This window comes from Hemibagrus wyckioides, linkage group LG14 (assembly GCF_019097595.1).
Source record: "Hemibagrus wyckioides isolate EC202008001 linkage group LG14, SWU_Hwy_1.0, whole genome shotgun sequence".
Lineage (NCBI taxonomy): Eukaryota > Metazoa > Chordata > Actinopteri > Siluriformes > Bagridae > Hemibagrus > Hemibagrus wyckioides.
In genome coordinates, this window is record NC_080723.1 from 20332069 (window position 1) to 20349319 (window position 17251).

A 17251-nucleotide genomic window follows, 5' to 3' on the forward strand; every position below is an offset into this window, starting at 1 on the left:
CAAAGGGTCCATTAAGTCCATGCCTCAAAGCATCAGAGCTGTTTTGGTAGCCCAACTGGGACCTACACAATTTTAGGTGGTTTTTAACACTATGGATAATTATCATGTGAATTTTAAAATTGTTTGCCAAATTATTCAACACTAACTATTAACACTAGTTACGTTACGTTTTACACCACATTGGTTCCAGCTGTAACTCAAAACACAGGTTTATATTAATGCTTGTTCAAATGCTCTATTGTTTCTATAGTAACTGCTTAATCACAGGGACTTCTATGGTGGATGTTCTGCATGTCCATTGCTGACAAGACCATCTGTTATTTAACAAAGAAATAATGTGTTAATATAGTGAAACTTTCCGTAAGGCAATGTTTATTTCATATTCAAGAAAGGAGTCTCCAGTGTCAGTATTTTGTAAAAGCCAGTACATTCTCAACCACACAAAAGCCTTTCATTTAATTTAGCAATTTATTTTTTTTCCTGTTTCTCTATAACACAACTATGCTGGATTTTTTCTCTCATTAACTTCAAGACACCAAAATGAAGGGACAGGATTAAAAGCATATCGTAAAGTGGAAACAGAAAACTATTTCACCAACATTAAATGTAATTATAAACAGTCAGAATCACAGATTTCTATAATTCATAGGAATTGTAATCAATGGTAATCGTTGGCAAATGATTCTGGGATAAAAGGCACGATTTGGGATGTGACGTTATAGGAAAATAATGATGCTAACAGTAAACTCACTTTGCATTGTGCTTCATCCACTGGGTTGTTGATTATTTTCCTATAACACACACCCATAAATTAATAAGAAACACCTGCTGTGATGGAAGTCACTCAGTCACTCAGAAAGTAGAGTTCACATGTAGCGCATTGACCGGTACATGTACAACCAGTACAACCGAGTTAAATATAAACTCTATTTATGTGAAGTTTTTACGCTGACATTTGAAAGCCTTTGCATTTGCTTTTTTTTTTTTCACAAGTTCTAACTTGGTGAAATCAAAATCAAGAAGTAGGCGTGTGTCCACAAACAAAATACTCTCGTTTGTTGGTGAAGTGAGTCACTGCTGAAAGTCCAACCTTTCTCTGATACGTTACTCCCACACGTTTTATAAATGAACCCAGAGAAAATGGGAAGTCAAGTTTGCACGATTGGTTAATAGAGAACAGTTGCCTTGACCTGGCTTTGGTCCAGTTTAGTTAGGAGGTGTTATTAACATGGTGTATAACAGGATTTACACCAGCTGTTGCAAAACCTATAGGGCAGAGAGTCTCAAACCATATGACATTATTTAAAGGTATATAATAGTATTTAAGATCAGCTATGGGTATTTATTGAAATTTTCTACTCACATAACACTTTTTATTATATTCAGACTGACATTATTTATAGACTTACTGTTCTTATTTAATTCATTATACAGTGTCTGGTCAAAGAAGCTGTAATAAATATAAAAAAAAAAAATTATATAACGGTAGAATGGCTCCAATTCCACAACTGTAACAAAATGAAAGAAATGATGGCCCCTTCGAGGCCCCCAGCCTCCACTTTGAGACGCATGGCTCCAACAGGACATGGTCTGATTTCTATTACCTCAGGGAGCTCTTGAGGTTAATCAAAATATCACACAGTATAACGGACGCCATGAGATTGGAAGCCACTCCCACTTAATTGTCCCTTGATGATCCAATGTCCAAAGCGTGAGTTAATTGGAATTCGGTGATACAGTATTCCTCCGATAAGCTGATAAGAAAAGGAAAATAATTTGATGCGACTTCCAAACATGTTCTCTTAAGGCTGGCCTTCATTGCCTAGTAACAGGCTCAGTGCCAAAATGGGCTGGTTATAAAACTTTATCCTTTATTCAGATGCTCTTTTAAAAGCAGTACTACAGACCATTAGGTAAAAGAGCAGATAAGTTTAATTAGGATTAGATTTACAGAAAAGAGGTGGACATTGATGTCTTTTGGGCATGCTTTAAGTACGAAACTGCAGTAGATTCATCTGTGTGAAGGTCTGTGTGGGGTGAAGGAGGTTGGAATTCTTTCTCTTGTTCTCTTTTGCGTGTATACACACACACACACACACACCCCAAAGCAGATGGAGTACACTGAGCTATTGTTTCATTGAGTTCTCTGATCATTCTGATAAAGAAGATTGTGGAGTGCTTCCCAAAAAACCCTTCCAGCATGCAGAGTGTGAGCAGTGCGAAACAGGGACTGGCTCTTCCATAAAGTATTAAGCAATGCACTCTGGATAAGCTGGGATCCTGGCACTGGCTGCAGCGTTACTCTCTGTACCACACCGTAAATCTGCAAAAAATTTTCCTCCCACTGTTTGATTTCTGTATTTTGCCCCAATAACCCTACTCTAGTACCACTCGGATATTCAAGGTCTCCTTCTTTTGGGCCAAGTTGAAAACTCTATGGGAATTTGACATTCAAAATCAATTTTTAGTCTTGTGCCAAACATAATGTCTGCCAGGCACTCTAGTCCTCTTTCTTTTTTTTCTTTTCTCAGTTTCCAGTGAAATTCTAAGGAGGCATGACACAACCATAGCTATACACACGTTTTCTCATGATGTCAACAAACTGCTGACAAAAGTGAGAGATGACTTGAGATGCTGTGCCTTGATTTAATACACACCAAAAGCAATCAAATGTCAGGCGTAAGTCAGATGTATCGAATAATACTTGGAAATGTATGTAATATATACGTGAGATAGTTGAAGGCTCAGGCTAGATTAGAAAAAGCTCATCCAGTGCCAACAATCCACACAGTCATGCATGCAGACTACAAGCAAGCCAGAGAGCAGAGCAGAACTTTTAATTACTATGCAGTAAATGTCACTCTTGGCTAATTTTAAGACATCAAAACCAATGCTTATCAGCAGGTGAATCTAAAACTGATAAAGCTCCAGCTACATAAAATTCCTGGCTTACAAAAAGGTCTGGCTAAACAACTAACCTGACTGAATGCACAGAGATGGTTAATGCTTATGGCTATAAATAAGATCATTTAAAGTGGTTGTGTTTTATTATATGATAGTGCTTCTTCTTAGCACATTTGACAGTGATATGAGAGACTTCCATTTAAAATTTCACATGGAGGAAAACACATACATTCTTTATCCAGTCATTTTAAACATTCTGTTTTCATCGTCAACTTCTTTTAGACAACAAAAGGTAAATAAAATGGAAAAATCTTCACAAGTGTATCAAATGAACTTATGTCAGTTGCCCTCTAGCTAGTTTCTGGTCCGATGAGCTATCTTAGGCTAAACAATTCACAGCAATGGATTTGATTGAGTAAACCAGAATAAAGGATTTACTATAGAAACTGTTGATGATTTATGATTAGACAACCAGAATCACCACACTGCAGGGTTTTTTGTTTATCATTCAGTTGCAGTAATTGATTCAGGTTCACTAAAATACTTTTCTGGGTCTACATCCAGACTGCAGTCCCCAGTTGATGACCCCTGGTCAAAATGATGCAAAGCACAAATAATGAGCAACATTACTTCAGAGTTTCTCAATCCTTCTCCAGTCTTGGGAACCCATATCTCTGTACAGTTCCATGGTTTCCTAACTCCCAGTACACCTCGCCATGTCCTTAAACAAACTGAGATCAGATCAGGTGTATCTGGAGTTAGGAAACTGTGCTAAAATACCTTAAGTTGTTGCTTCAACTTCTCCCTGTTGGAGGTCGCCAAGGCGGACCAACTGATCAGCGCATTTGATTTGGCACAGGTTTTATGCCCGATGCCGTTCCTGACGCAACACTCCCATTTTATCCGGGCTTGGGACCAGCACTGAGAGTTAACCCCTCAGTGACTAGGTTGAGAAACGGATCTGAGCAGCAGCGGTGAAAGTCTGGGATCCTTGGCTGCTCAACCACCACGGAACTGTGCTTAAGAAGTATCTTATTTTATTCAGAACATTCGGTTCAAAGAGATAGAACTTCCACAATTTTTTTTAGGTAGGCTGTGTTTTATTGGATTACAGCAGACAACATCTGTCTTTTGGAGAGTAGTAAGCAGGACCTTGGTATAAGTACAGTATTTCTAATATGTGACGCTGACATTACAGAAGCAGTAAATATGGAACGTGTATCTGGTACCGGGTTAATTGTTTCTACAGTCGGAGTTGAACTATCACATAAACGCTGGCGATTGAGTGTTTTATTCCTGTACAGGACAAAACAGATTTGCAGATTTGTCCACCGGTGTGTTGAACAGCAATGCGATTTTTTTCCATTTTTTTTTTTAAACTGTTGTTGCAAAATATCACGCTGTAAGAACTGTAAATATAGCAAAAGCGACGGCATGTAATATCCAGAAAGTTTAACAGCACCTTGAAACAGTCAGTAAATGCACTGATTTGAAGAAGTCCCTCCAAAGACAAACTGTAATGAACGTCCGTTTGATATATTGCCAATGCCTGTAGTGGTGCATGGTGTTGTTACAAAAAATGTAGGACATGTCCACTGAAAAGACCAGCTAGAGCAAAATCTGGGGGCCACTCGCTCCCATTATAAAATGTAACAAAAGTTCCCGGCAAAATTGTACAAATCTGTAGCAGTACAGAAAAAAAATATTTACAAGAACCTTTTCTTAAAGTGTATTTATGCAGCAAATCCAGCTTTGGCACTCGATGGTCTTGATCTCCTCCATGCATTCACCCGTCCATCACTGCTTCAAACCACATGAAGCACCAAGTAGTGTTTCAGAATCCCCGCTGCAGATCAGGACTCCACGCTGTGACCAGGCTCCTTCTGCTTCTCTCTGGTGCCATGTGCTAGCTGGTGCAGTGGAAAAGGGCAAGAGCAAAATCACTGGTTCCAAAAATACATCTCAGAGTAGACCTCTCTTGTTCTTCTTCTTTTTTTCATCCATTTCTGTGCAAAATGACAGCGGCAGCAGTTCCTACCTGTGGAGAATTGGAACAAAGCCATCATTAGCACTCTGACAGTCTGAGTTACTGACTACACCAGACTGCTGATGAACCCCAAAAGGAATTTCATGCTGACTCTTGCGCTACCTGTATGAACGAACTCAAGCTGCTTGGGAGACTTTAGTTACTCTGCCACATTAACAAGTAATTGGATCATCAAAAGAGTTTGAAATTACACTGCCACCACTTATTCTGCAGAGTTTGACATCTTAGCTCTGTTTTTTTTCCCCTCTTAAATCTATATTTATGTTCATAATTTAAAAAGGAAAATAGCTTTTTTACAGAAAAGTCAATAACATCAGAATAACAAGAGCTGTGCCTTTGAGCATATCTGCAAATGCCTGGCCAAGTTTAACAATTCAAGCTTTCAATTACTTTTGCTCACCTGCAAATGTTTATCTCCTTATTTAAATATAAAGCAACATAGCATTTTACCATCAACCTTTGACCTAACCTAGACAGTGAGCAATGTGTTTAAAGTTACAGAAGAAAATCATGTGATATTAAATTTAAAAATATAATAGTAAAGGTATAAAGCAACAGGGTTCAAATAGCCCATGAGCTTGAAAAAAAAATTATATGACAAACCACCCTACTACCGAATGCAAACTTTGTAATGACTATACTTTCAAAGAACAAAGAAACTAGTTCATGCTACAAAAAGATATTTGATTCTTCGTTACTGTGATAACTCCTCTATCTCTCTGATAGTATACTGTAGTTAACTGTCACGTCTGCATTATTTGCATAGCAACATCTCAGTATGTCTCAATTCCCTGCTGCACAGCTTTGTTTTTCTTAACGGAACAACATCAAAGAGCCCAACCTGGGTTCCAGTCCTCTATTCCAAATCTCCATGGCAACAGCCAAATCCTTTGATGAGGAGCGGTCTATTGTGTCCCCTCGGTCTGTATAATCACCAGACCAGAAAAGCATAAGAAAATTTGATCAAACTTACCCTCTTTTCCTGCCCATCTTGTTCTTGTGCCCTAATCCGTGTCTGAGACCAGCTCTCGCGACGCCATCTTAGTCCCCACTGCTTCTTCCACCCAGCCTCCACACTTCTCCCCGCTGCCTCCATTCTGACCTCCGTTCCTCCCCACTTCGGGCCCACGCTGGCCCAGTGAGTTGTTGAACCACTCTTTGATCTCTTGGCTGCTTAGTTTGGCGCACTCTGCTGTAGGCGTCTTCCGTTCCTGGCTTGGCAGAGTGACATTGCACAGCTGATCTGAGATCAGCCGGCCATTCGACTCACTGCCACTTAGCTTGTGGAACAGCTCCTTCCACTCTACAGTTCCACTGCGCAGAGCCAGACGGCTGTCTTTAAACCATCTGACAATGTCAGTACGAGCCAAACCTGTCTGTGCCTCCAGATAACTATATTCCTCAGGTGAAGGCCACCGTGTTTGGACAAAGACATCTTTAAGGAGGTTGAGGGACTTCCTATCCATAGGCACAGATGACGAGGTGGGGGCAATGATGGGAGGCAGAGGGCATATGGGTAGCCCACCTTGTTTGTAAACTCCATTAAGCAAAGCATGCTGGTGCTGTGAAAGTGATCTTCTCTCTGCAATGTCAGTCCTCTTGGACCCCATGGAGTTTAGAAGGGCTTTTTCCAAGTTGTCTCGAAGGGCTCTTCTTTCTGAGAACCAGCTGTCAATCTCCTCTCTGGAGAGTCTTGTGGTGATTGCAATGTGGTCAACCTCATTGTGTGATGGGAAACTATTCCTCTGAAAACTCTCTTCTAAAACCTTTAGCTGCTCAGCAGTTTTCCCCTTCAGTCTTTCCAGGAGAGGGAACTGGGTTGGGACTGTTTTTGGACGCTCCTTTGGAGCAAAATTATTATTTAAGTGCCGTAAACCATTATGGGCCAGTGCACTCTGATCAGAAAACCATTTTTTACCATCCCCACAGGGGACTCTATTATTGCCATTCTGACTCTCTGTGGGTCGACTCTCTGAGCTTGTGGGCTTTTGCTCCACTGACGGCTCTAGTGGTTTACTCTCCAGAGAGAAAGTGGGGATCAAGTTTGGGGCAACAGGTGGGGCCCGTGCAGTCTGAATGATTGGTGGTCTCTTCACTTGAGAAGTCACCAATGGGGGCACCAGGGGTAAGCTCATGTCAGTAGGTAAAAGTGACAGTTTGTCTTTAGAAATGACAGAAAAGGCAGGTGCTTGATTTCTCATTTGTTGGGGAACTGTAGACCTCTTAATATCAGTTGAGACTAGGGGGACCATAGGTAGTCTATCTCTGGGTAACAATGGAGGGGGGGCCATGGGTATCTTATCTTTAGGGGGTGCCAGTGGAAATACCATTGGCATTTTCCCCTTGGGCAAAGCATATGGGGCAACAACAGGTCGTTTCATGTCTGTTGCCATCAAGGGTGGGAGCATGGATCTCTTACTGTCTAGGGGTACAGGAGGAGGAGCCATGGACAGTCTCTCTAGGGGTGGGACTGGTGGAGGTGCCATACGTAGCTTTTCTTTGTGTTCATCTGTGGAAATCATGGGGCGCTTTATATCCTGGGCCACCAATGATGTTCCCAAAGGGCGCTTAAGATTATGCATATTAGTAACTGTTGTCACAGTGACAGTCGCACAGGCACCAGAAGTTCCATTTGCAGTGGTAGCAGGTAACAGGGTGGACTGTCCAGTAACATGGCAGGACACTGCTGGTGCAACAGACTGGCTGGTGGCAACTGGTTCGCTCACAGGCGTAGGCAAAACGGTGAATGTGTGGTGAGCAGGAGGCATGCATCCATTAAACATCTTCTTGCGGGCTTCTTCCACTTCTTCTGGTGACCAGGTGATCCCCTGTTTGAGCCGCTGGGTGGTGAACCACACCTTGATCTGCTCTTCAGGGTGCTTGGAAGCAGCAGTGAGCCAGGAGAGCTCTGCATGAGTTGGATAAGGGAATTTGTTGAAGGATGTAATGAGTGTAGTGTTAGTGTCCAATAAGGGATTGTACTTGCTAGTGTTCAGAGGAACAGCAATTGTTGGAATGGAGCTCAAGTTTGGGGGGCGTTGCAAAAGGGGCATGACATGCGAGAGCCCCTCTAGCATCATGGGCTCAGGGATGATGATTGTTCCATTTACATTCACCGCCGTGATCCGATCCTTTAACAACAGATGATCTAAATTACTCTCTGCCTCATTTCCATTATTAAAGATTGCATCTTCCACATTCTGCATTGTTGATGGGCATGAGGGTAAAAATTCAAAGGCATCATCATTATCTTGCATAAGCTTAGATTCTGGTGAGTTTGAGTCATCCTCATTCTCAATAGTTTGCTCTAGGACGGTCTGATTGTCAAGTTTGATCCGCTTGAACTTGAAATTACTCTCACCTGGATGCTCAGTTTCATTGTGTTCTGTGAGGGAGTCAAACTTCTTGGTGCTGAAGTTGCAGACAGCACACAGGTACAGGGGGTTCAGAATGACATTGGGGTGTGTGGAGTACACATGCTCTTTGAAGTCGCTGAGATTCTGGGTAGAGAAGGAGCAGTACTTACACTGGTAGCTCCTACTCTGTTGTTTCTGTGTGGTGGAGGACTTCTCTTCCATCTTATCTCCTGTCCCTTCCACATGAACCTCTTCATCCTCCTCAGCCACACACTGCTTAGATTCTTGATGAATATCTAACAAAGGCTGCCGAGAGGATGGCCTGTCCTCCACCAATTCTTCTTCCAAAGTATCCATTTCCATAGGGCCGCCCATTTCCACATCGCTAACAGAGACCATGCAGGGAGTGAAGGACTTTCTTCGGCTGGACATGGTAACTGCACTGATATGGTTCAGGGGCAAGCCTGACAGAGGAGATTGCAGGGGTTGTAAAGGGAAGGAGGAAGGGATCGAGGTGATCAGAGTGGATTCCCGGTGAAGGAGCGGGTCTCTGCAGTTCCTCAGTCCGCTCCGGAGTCGCCCAGCCTTGGCTCCGGAGTCCTCCGCTGATCGGGAACATCAGCTCCAGTGCAGAGCTTCATAGGACGTCATCACCCACAACTCACCTGCACACAGACAATGAAAGAACATTCAAAGAAAATTTGAATAGACTTTTGAAAGACTCAAATATGTTCTTTCTATCAAGTATTTGTAAGACTGCCACTTTGGGCAACAATTCAAATGACTGTAATATAAACACTATTACATTAAGGAATTACTGAATAAGTTAGACACACTGATCAAGATTAATTCTCAACCAGAAGCACAATGTACAGGTTCCCATATGTGTATTTGTTATCTAGGACACAATAATATCAGTGCAAAATGGTTTATAGTTAGTATTTTAGTCTCTGTTAGGTGAAAAAAGCAGTATGCTGGAATGGTGGGCCAGAGCAGGGGGGTCTATGGGTTTACTGGAGGGGTCCATAAGTTCAAGCATTCCACAGAGCAAGCCAACACATCTCCCAGAATACAAGATTTATTAACAACATCAGATAGACAGTAAAGGAGAAAGAAAGAAAGAAAGAAAGAAAGAAAGAAAGAAAGAAAGAAAGAAAAGGGAAGGAAAAAAATCTATATAACTGATTAAGGCACAAACAAATCAAAACCTGCAACTTTTCCATTACTTCAAGGTCTGAGGCTGATGAACACCAGGAATTTTCACAGTCTAAACCTAGCCTTAAATGCCACATCACAAATCACCTCATCAGTCTGTCTTTACAGTGACACAGCTTTTTTTTATGCTGCCCTGATAAAGTGTTAACAGAGAAACAGAAGAAGCCTGGTATGTACACTCGACAATGGACAACGAATGAGGCCTGGTCTTTTCTGCTTAACATAGGCAAATCTTATGTTAAACGGATTTCTGGACATTTATAAAATATGTCGTTTCTGAATAGCACAGTCCAAACAAACAGAAGTTGCGTATCTGACCATTCTGATGGTCAGACAATTGTTCAACAATTACATTTTAAACAAAGGGATCCAGCCCAATCCACAATCACCAAACATTTGTTTAAAAACTAGGCAATACATGGAGCATTAGGATATACTGTCATTAGGAACTAGCTTTTAATTCAAATGTATGGTCACACAGTAGTTCAGAGAACATAAAAAAAAATGTACAACAGGGCAAAAATCCAAAGTCAGACAATCTAATTCCGTAAATCTTCCTCCATCTTCACCCTTCAGAAACCCTTAAAGCCTTTTTCCCTTAACAACTGCACGTTTCAATTCTTCCTGACTACCACATGAACATTGATTTTCTGGCCTCCAGCTATTCAAGCCTCATTGAGCAATCCTCCAAAGTGCCAGATGTGTCTTAAGATGGTGTTAATGTAAATGCATGTTACTCTTCAGGGCATCTATGTGTCTACACTGCCCCAAAATCAAAAATCCATCAACCATTTCTTAAAAAAAACAAAAAAACGAAAATGATTATGCCACAACTTGATTGATGGATCGTGGTGTTGTTTCTATCTATCTATCTATCTATCTATCTATCTATCTATCTATCTATCTATCTATGCGATACAGCATGTCAAAATCAAAACCTCAGACTCTTTACTCCGTGTGCTGCTGTCACGGTGGCAAAAGTCAGGGGGAATTTTACCGTCCTGATCCTGATCGGGTTCATGTACATGCTCTTCTCTAAATTAAATAAACTGCTGCTCTCTTTCAGAGTATTAATATGTTAAAATATGAAGCCTGACTTCATATCCATGCTGTCGTTATGGCAACGGCAGAGCAGTGTGACCTCTGCGCTGCATATTAATGACTCCGCCTCTCTCTCAGGTGCTAATTAGAAACACACTCACAGCCGCCCAGCGGAGCGCAGACGGGTCTGTACGTGTGAGCGAGCGTGTGTGTGTTTGTGTGTGTCAGAGAGAGAGAGAGAGAGAGAGAGAAAGAGAAAGAAAGAAAGCAGGAGAGAGAGAGAGAGAGACAGAGAGAGAGAGTAATGATCCGTTCCGGTTAGTGAGTGACGGGGGTACGGGTTGGCATCACCGAGGTGATGAGCCCATCGTAATGAAACATGCATGAGTCGTCTTCCGTCCCCAACTCACACTACGCACTCCTTAAAGACTGAACCACGAAAAACGTGTTTGCATATTCATTAAAAAAAAAAAAGAAAAAATAATTAATTGAATCAGACACACATACATAAACACACACACACACACATACACACCAAGTAATGGCCCTGAACGTGCTTACTGGTTACAATCAATCAGTGTTATTCGTTTCTTTTTTTTTTCCTTCTTGTGTATAAATAAATCAAAATTTTACAGCAGATAACTCTGCTGCCACGTATTTTAAATTGACTAAAAGACAGCCGATTGTCCTAGTCAAATCTTTAGTGTATGAATTATAGCGGTTCAAATGTCCATTTGGCCCAAACACTTTACTGTAGCTGTCAGAACCATGCCATTGCCATGGCAACTCATCTAGCCCATAAGTGAGGCAGTCTATGCAAAACTGACCGCTGCTGTCACTGATGAACTGTTACACACCAGTTTGTTTGAACAAGCTTATATCGCTAATTATAAAGATCACAGTAGGACCGAAAAATTACAGGGTGATTTAGAAATGTGGAATCAGTGCTAAATGTTGGAACAGCTTGTACAGTGGTGACGTCCCCTACAGCGCACAGAGACGTAGTGCTCTAAAGGTTAATTAGTGTTACTCTTTTTTGCTATGGCAATTTTTTTTTTTAAAACCAAATTCAGACGCCAAACTTTTGCTAACAAGTTTACTGGCTATGATTTTCACAACTTAATGAGATTTCTCATATTTTCTGCCCTTGAAGTTTGAAAGATTGAGATGAAAAAAAAAAGAAAAGAAAAGAGCATGGCTAACAAAACACTTTCAGTAGAGAAAAGACAATAGAGATGATCAAAACAACGATAAATGTTTGTACAGTTCACTAAAGGACGGTTTTTCGAAGTGCCGCCCGTGTCCACGTAATATAACATTTACAAATATATGTGTAAAGAAAAGATAAAAGATATTTCAAACACAGGAATGATTCAGATAAATAACTTATATATATATATATATATATATATATATATATATATATATATATATAAAACTTATATGTTTTATAATATATTCTTTATTTTAAATAGTATTTTTTTTGTTCAATGCAATTTAACATCTCATTGTTTTCCATTCTTTTTTCCTTTTTTTTTTCTTCTAGTTTATAGTATAGTAAAATATATGTTTTAGTTCACGCACAACCTTGTAACCTCAACAAAGGTCACATGTTCAACAGGAAACTGCATCATCGGAACTTCCGAAGATCATAAGATCATAAGAACAAAAAAGTAGTCTTTATTTTCAATACCATTAACTGATAAGAGTGAAAATTATCCATTTGAACAAATACATTCTAAATAAATTATTTTATTAAAATAAATTGTCGGCTCAACCCTGGTACTCATTTACCTGGCAAAAAGCGGGCATTTTCAGCAAAGAAAAGAAAGCATGAAGGGGAAAAAAAGAGAAAGAATGTTCCCTGAGATATGAATATGGATTAAAACATATTTAAATGGTTAAATACATATTTTCGTAGATTCATTGTTGAAAAATAACGAGTTACAATAGCAGAATGGCACAACAATCGAGGAATCCTGCAGAGTTTATCACATGGATAAGAAAAGCCCTTAACAACGCTCTGATTGAGGCTTTAAAACCATGTCATATGATCAGCGTGAATAGATGGTATGAATTATGAATGATATATTACAATGACTTGAAAAAAGGCAGCAGCATTCAAACGGTGCCATTAGAGCCAATGCACATAACCCTCAACTATGCTCGTAATGGATTATGAATCACTCGCGTCGAATACGTAAGCGGCTGTAAATCAGATAATAAATGTGTATATGTGCAACACGGAAAATGCTCTCGGTTACATTCTTAAACCCATCATGCAGCAGGACGTGATTCTGGGGTCTTTACAGCAGTGCCACATTTTCAGAAACAAAGAAAAAATACAGTATTTATTTCTTATAAAAGAGATGTGGCACTAGAGGTAAATCAGCGGTGGCTGGACCAGTGGTTAAAGCTCTTAGTTGCTGTTCAGATGGTTGGGAATTCAATCATCAGTACCAGGACCACCAGATTGCCACTGTTAGGCCCTTAAGCATGGCCCTTACCCTTAAATCTCTGCTTCAGGTATCATGTCGGACCCCTGATTCTTTACAAGCTGGGATATGCAAAGAAAACAGTATAAGGCTTCTTCCGGGGAAAGTCGTAGCTTATTAACACATTGACTGGATGGTCGTTAGTTCAAATCCCATCTGCTGGGCCCTTAAATTAAGGCTCTTAAAGGAGACACAAATGAGCTGTAAATGTAAATCACCTGGATTATCATCAAACTAAATGATGCATTCTTCAGGACCCATGATTCAAGACTCTGGTTCTACTTACACGATTACGACTTTTGTATCAGATCCTTTATTGTTGCGTGATTTCTATAAATCACTAATCTGAAGGCAGGGCCAAGAAGAGTTTTCACAGACAGATAGAGTATGAAAAAAAAAGAAAAGCCAATGACAAAAACATGTTTAATGACATTTGGATAGAGAAGTATGCATTTATTCTGCATTTCGAATCAAACAGATGTCTCATCTGTTCCGTGTCCGTGGCGCTAGTCCAAAGAGCTAACATGAAACACCAGTATGAAACACAACGTAATCATTTCAAATTGATGAGACTAATTTACTGGCGCAATCATTACTGGTTAAGCATTAAAAAGGTAATTGTTTTCAATTACGCACGGAGCTGGACCTTTACAAATGTAAACGCGCAAAAATTCCTGCCCTGTTGTGTTGTATATAAATCAGTTTTTATTCCCTATCTCTGTCGGTGATGTAGAAACCAGGAGGGTGCATGGCTGTTTGGAGAGTATTTGAGCACTGAAACTCGGGATACGTTCTACCCTACGTCCACGTGGAAAATAAAAAAACATGACAAAGAAAATAATATTCTGATGCAGAGAGCACCACCATCATAGTTGGGATAAACGTATCGAGAGCGGGAGCAGGCGGGCAGGCAGATTTTTGAGAAAAAAGAAAATATTTCCAATAATGTTTAGTGAAACGCTTTTAAAAGTCATAAACTACAGACCTACGGACGAGCTTTCGCAGAGAGATCGACATCTGTGTGAGTTTAGAGAGGAAAAATTGGCTGTGGTGTCTGGGTGGGTGGTGGTGGGAAGGGGGGGGCGGGGTATACTCTTTCTCTGCCGTCAATCACAGTGGACTAAGCCAATCACATGTGTTTATCGGATCCTCCGATATTGTAAAAGTCTGTAATGGATGACTGCAGATTTTCCATGAAGTTGAGTCGCGACGGTCAATCGTTCGGCCCAAGTCCTGTTCCATTCATGAGTACAGCTCTCATACATATGCGTCTTCACTGTTAGGAGCTTAAAAGAAGAATCCTGTGCCTGAATTCAAGTTCCGGGGGAAAAAATAAAAGCGCATAAAACTCTAACAAGTTGCATCACAAATTATAAATAAATAAATAAATAAATAAATAAAGCATTTCAAGCATTTTTGGCAGGAAAAAAAAAAACCCTCTGGACGAACTAGACTGTGAGCTCAGATTTGTAGAAGAGTGTGAAAGCGCTTTCTTCAGCGAGTGTTGCGCCGTTCTCTGACGCAGCTGGCTTCACGTGCCTCAGTCCTCACCCTCACGGCGTAGTAGCTGCTGTTTGATAGAGGAGCCGACTCAGGGTGGGAACTGGCATGAGAGCAAACTGGCAGACAAAATGATTAAATGTGGCGTGTAGTTATTATCTACACTGACAGATTGATCACAATAAGATTTTCATTCTTAAAACTCTTGAGCATGTATTTCTGCTCCGGGCTGAAATACTGACCTGACATTCAGTCGGATTTCTGCTGTGCCTTTAATATTTCTCTTCATTATTTTTCAGCATAACGTCTGTCAAGCAAATGAACATATGTGCCACCTCTAACAGAAGGAAAGAGGAGCAGGAAAAAATAAGCTTGCGGTAGAGAAATGATTCTCGATCACGCTACATTGAAGATGTTGTTCCAGTCTCCTAGCATTTAACCGATAACCGTTAATGATATCCCTTCATTAACTCTTACAGATATTTGATTATTAAAATGATTTAACTACCTGATGTCCCGCCTAACTAATAGAGCTGATGCTTCATGCTATACCGTCCCCCATCACACAGCACTGAAGTTTGTCCAGGCGAGAGACGCTGGTCCGCTCCGACACTGCGGCACGTTCGTGGCTCGTGCAGCCGGTTTCTAAGACAAGGTGATGAGTTCAGCGTTTAACGGCACTTCAGAGTGGCGGCCTTGAGGGCAACAGGCCACTGAGTGAGCTTAAAGGCAGTTTTACTGATGGGATCATGGGATAAAACCCTCTGTATGTGTGTGTGTGTGTGTGTGTGTGTGTATGTGTGTGTGTGTGTGAAGGTTACAGATCAAGTGGAAAGAAAGAAAAGAAAAGAGAAGGAGAGACTGACAGACAGAAAGAAAAAAAAAAGATAAAGGGAACCGTGTTCCTCACGGCAGGATAACTGAATTTGAATAAGCTCAGAATTAATTTAAATCTTATCACAGAGGTCTTTAATACCTTATCAGTTCTGCAGAGACAATAGGCGTAATTGCTTTAATACTCCGAGCCACACAGAGAGAGAGAGAGAGAGAGAGAGAGAGAGAGAGAGAGAGAAAGAGAGAGAGAGAGAGAAGTCAAGATATGGTGAATGAGAGAAAGAGAGAGAGAGAGAGAGAGAGAGAGAAATCAAGAGATGGTGAATGAGAGAAAGAGAGAGAGAGCGAATGAGAGAGAGAGAAATCAAGAGATGGTGAATGAGAGAAAGAGAGAGAGAGAAATCGAGATGAGCAATGAGAGCGAGAGAGAGAGGGGGGAAGAGAAAGAGGCAGGTAGAGAGATGAAGAGAGAGAGAGAGAGAAAGAGGGACAGACAGATAGACCAAGAGAGGAAGAGAGAGAGAAATCAAGAGATGAGGAATAAGAGAGAGGTAGATAGATAAAGAGAGGAAGAGAGAGAGAGAGAGAGAGATGAGGAATGAGAAAGACAGAGGAATAGAAAAAGCCAGATAGAAAGATAGATAGATAGATAGAGAGAGAGAGAGAGAGAGAGAGAGAGAGAGAGAGAGAGAGAGAGAGAGAGAGGACAGACAGTCAAAGAGATAGACCAAGAGAGAAAGAAATCAAGAGATGAGGAATGAGAGAGAGATCACGAGAGGAAGAGAAAGAGTAAGAGTAAGCCAGAGAGAAGGACTAATAAATCAAGAGGGAGATAGAGAGAAAGAGAAAAAGACAAATCAAGAGAGGAAGCGATAGAGAGCGGAAGAGGGGAAGAAGTGAGACAGATGGGGGCATAAAGAGACAAATCAAGGGAGGAAGAGAGAGAGCAAGACTGAGAGAGACAGATCAAGCGAGAGAAAACGAGATAGACAGATGGATAGTGGAAGAGAGAAAGAGACAGATGAAGAGAAGAAGAAAGGGGGATTGATTGCAAAGGAGAGAGAAAGAGAGGGAGAGAGAAGGGAGATAAAAAGAGACAGATCAAATGAAAGAGAGAGAGAGAGAGAGAGAGAGAGAGAAAGAGAGAGCAAGAGAGCGAGAGAGAGAAAGAAAGAGAGAGAGCGAGAGAGAGAGAGAGAGAGAGAGAGAGAGAGAGAGACACTAGATTGTAGTTGCAGCACAACAGGTGCACACCACACCACACACACAAACACACACCACACACACCACACACACGCAGCAGGAAGCACGGAGCTCCTCTGAATGAGTCTACAAATCCCTGGGCTCTGTGGAAGAGCAGTGACGCTGATGCAGGACCGGAAGCCCGACGCTGTGGTTCGCCGTTTTCTGCTCGGTAACGGAGCCTCATTAGAATAATCAGAGTCTAATGGCAGATTTGGGGTGAATCCCCTGACGAGAAGACTCGAGTGCAGAACGGGACACTCGACTAGTTGCCTTGGTAACCATCTGCAAACCTCTCGTGTGATTGGATCGGCATCCTTTTCAGACGTCGAATAGAAAGCCACTCGAGATGAGCTCGCTGTTGATTATTGATCCGATTGATTAAGCACTGCAGATGGGGCTGTGTTTAAAATTCACGCAGGGAAAAAAAAAAAAAACCCCGAAGCACGTCTATATAGAGAAGGGATGGGGGGAAAAAAAATAAAAAAGCTTAAAAGAACAACAACGATGCTACAGACACACACACACACACACACACACCTCCACTAACAGTGCAGTTTTGGTGCTGAAGATCTCAGGCTGTGCAGTAGATCATTAGTTATACATTAGGAGTGTAA

At 41.1% G+C, this 17251-nt stretch overlaps 1 protein-coding gene across 2 annotated transcripts in view; it reads right to left on the minus strand.

Moving 5' to 3' along the window:
• Positions 1 to 406: 406 nt before the first annotated feature.
• Positions 407 to 17251, minus strand: part of LOC131364493 (zinc fingers and homeoboxes protein 2-like) — a 45491-nt gene continuing 28646 nt past the window's right edge. For both annotated transcript variants that reach the window (XM_058407663.1, XM_058407662.1), the window contains 2 exons: positions 5925 to 8972; positions 407 to 4942 (listed from right to left, as the gene is read on the minus strand). In XM_058407663.1, coding sequence (XP_058263646.1) covers positions 5956 to 8739 — 2784 coding nt within the window. In that variant the 5' untranslated portion in view covers positions 8740 to 8972 and the 3' untranslated portion in view covers positions 407 to 4942; positions 5925 to 5955. The remainder of the gene's footprint in view (positions 4943 to 5924; positions 8973 to 17251) is intronic.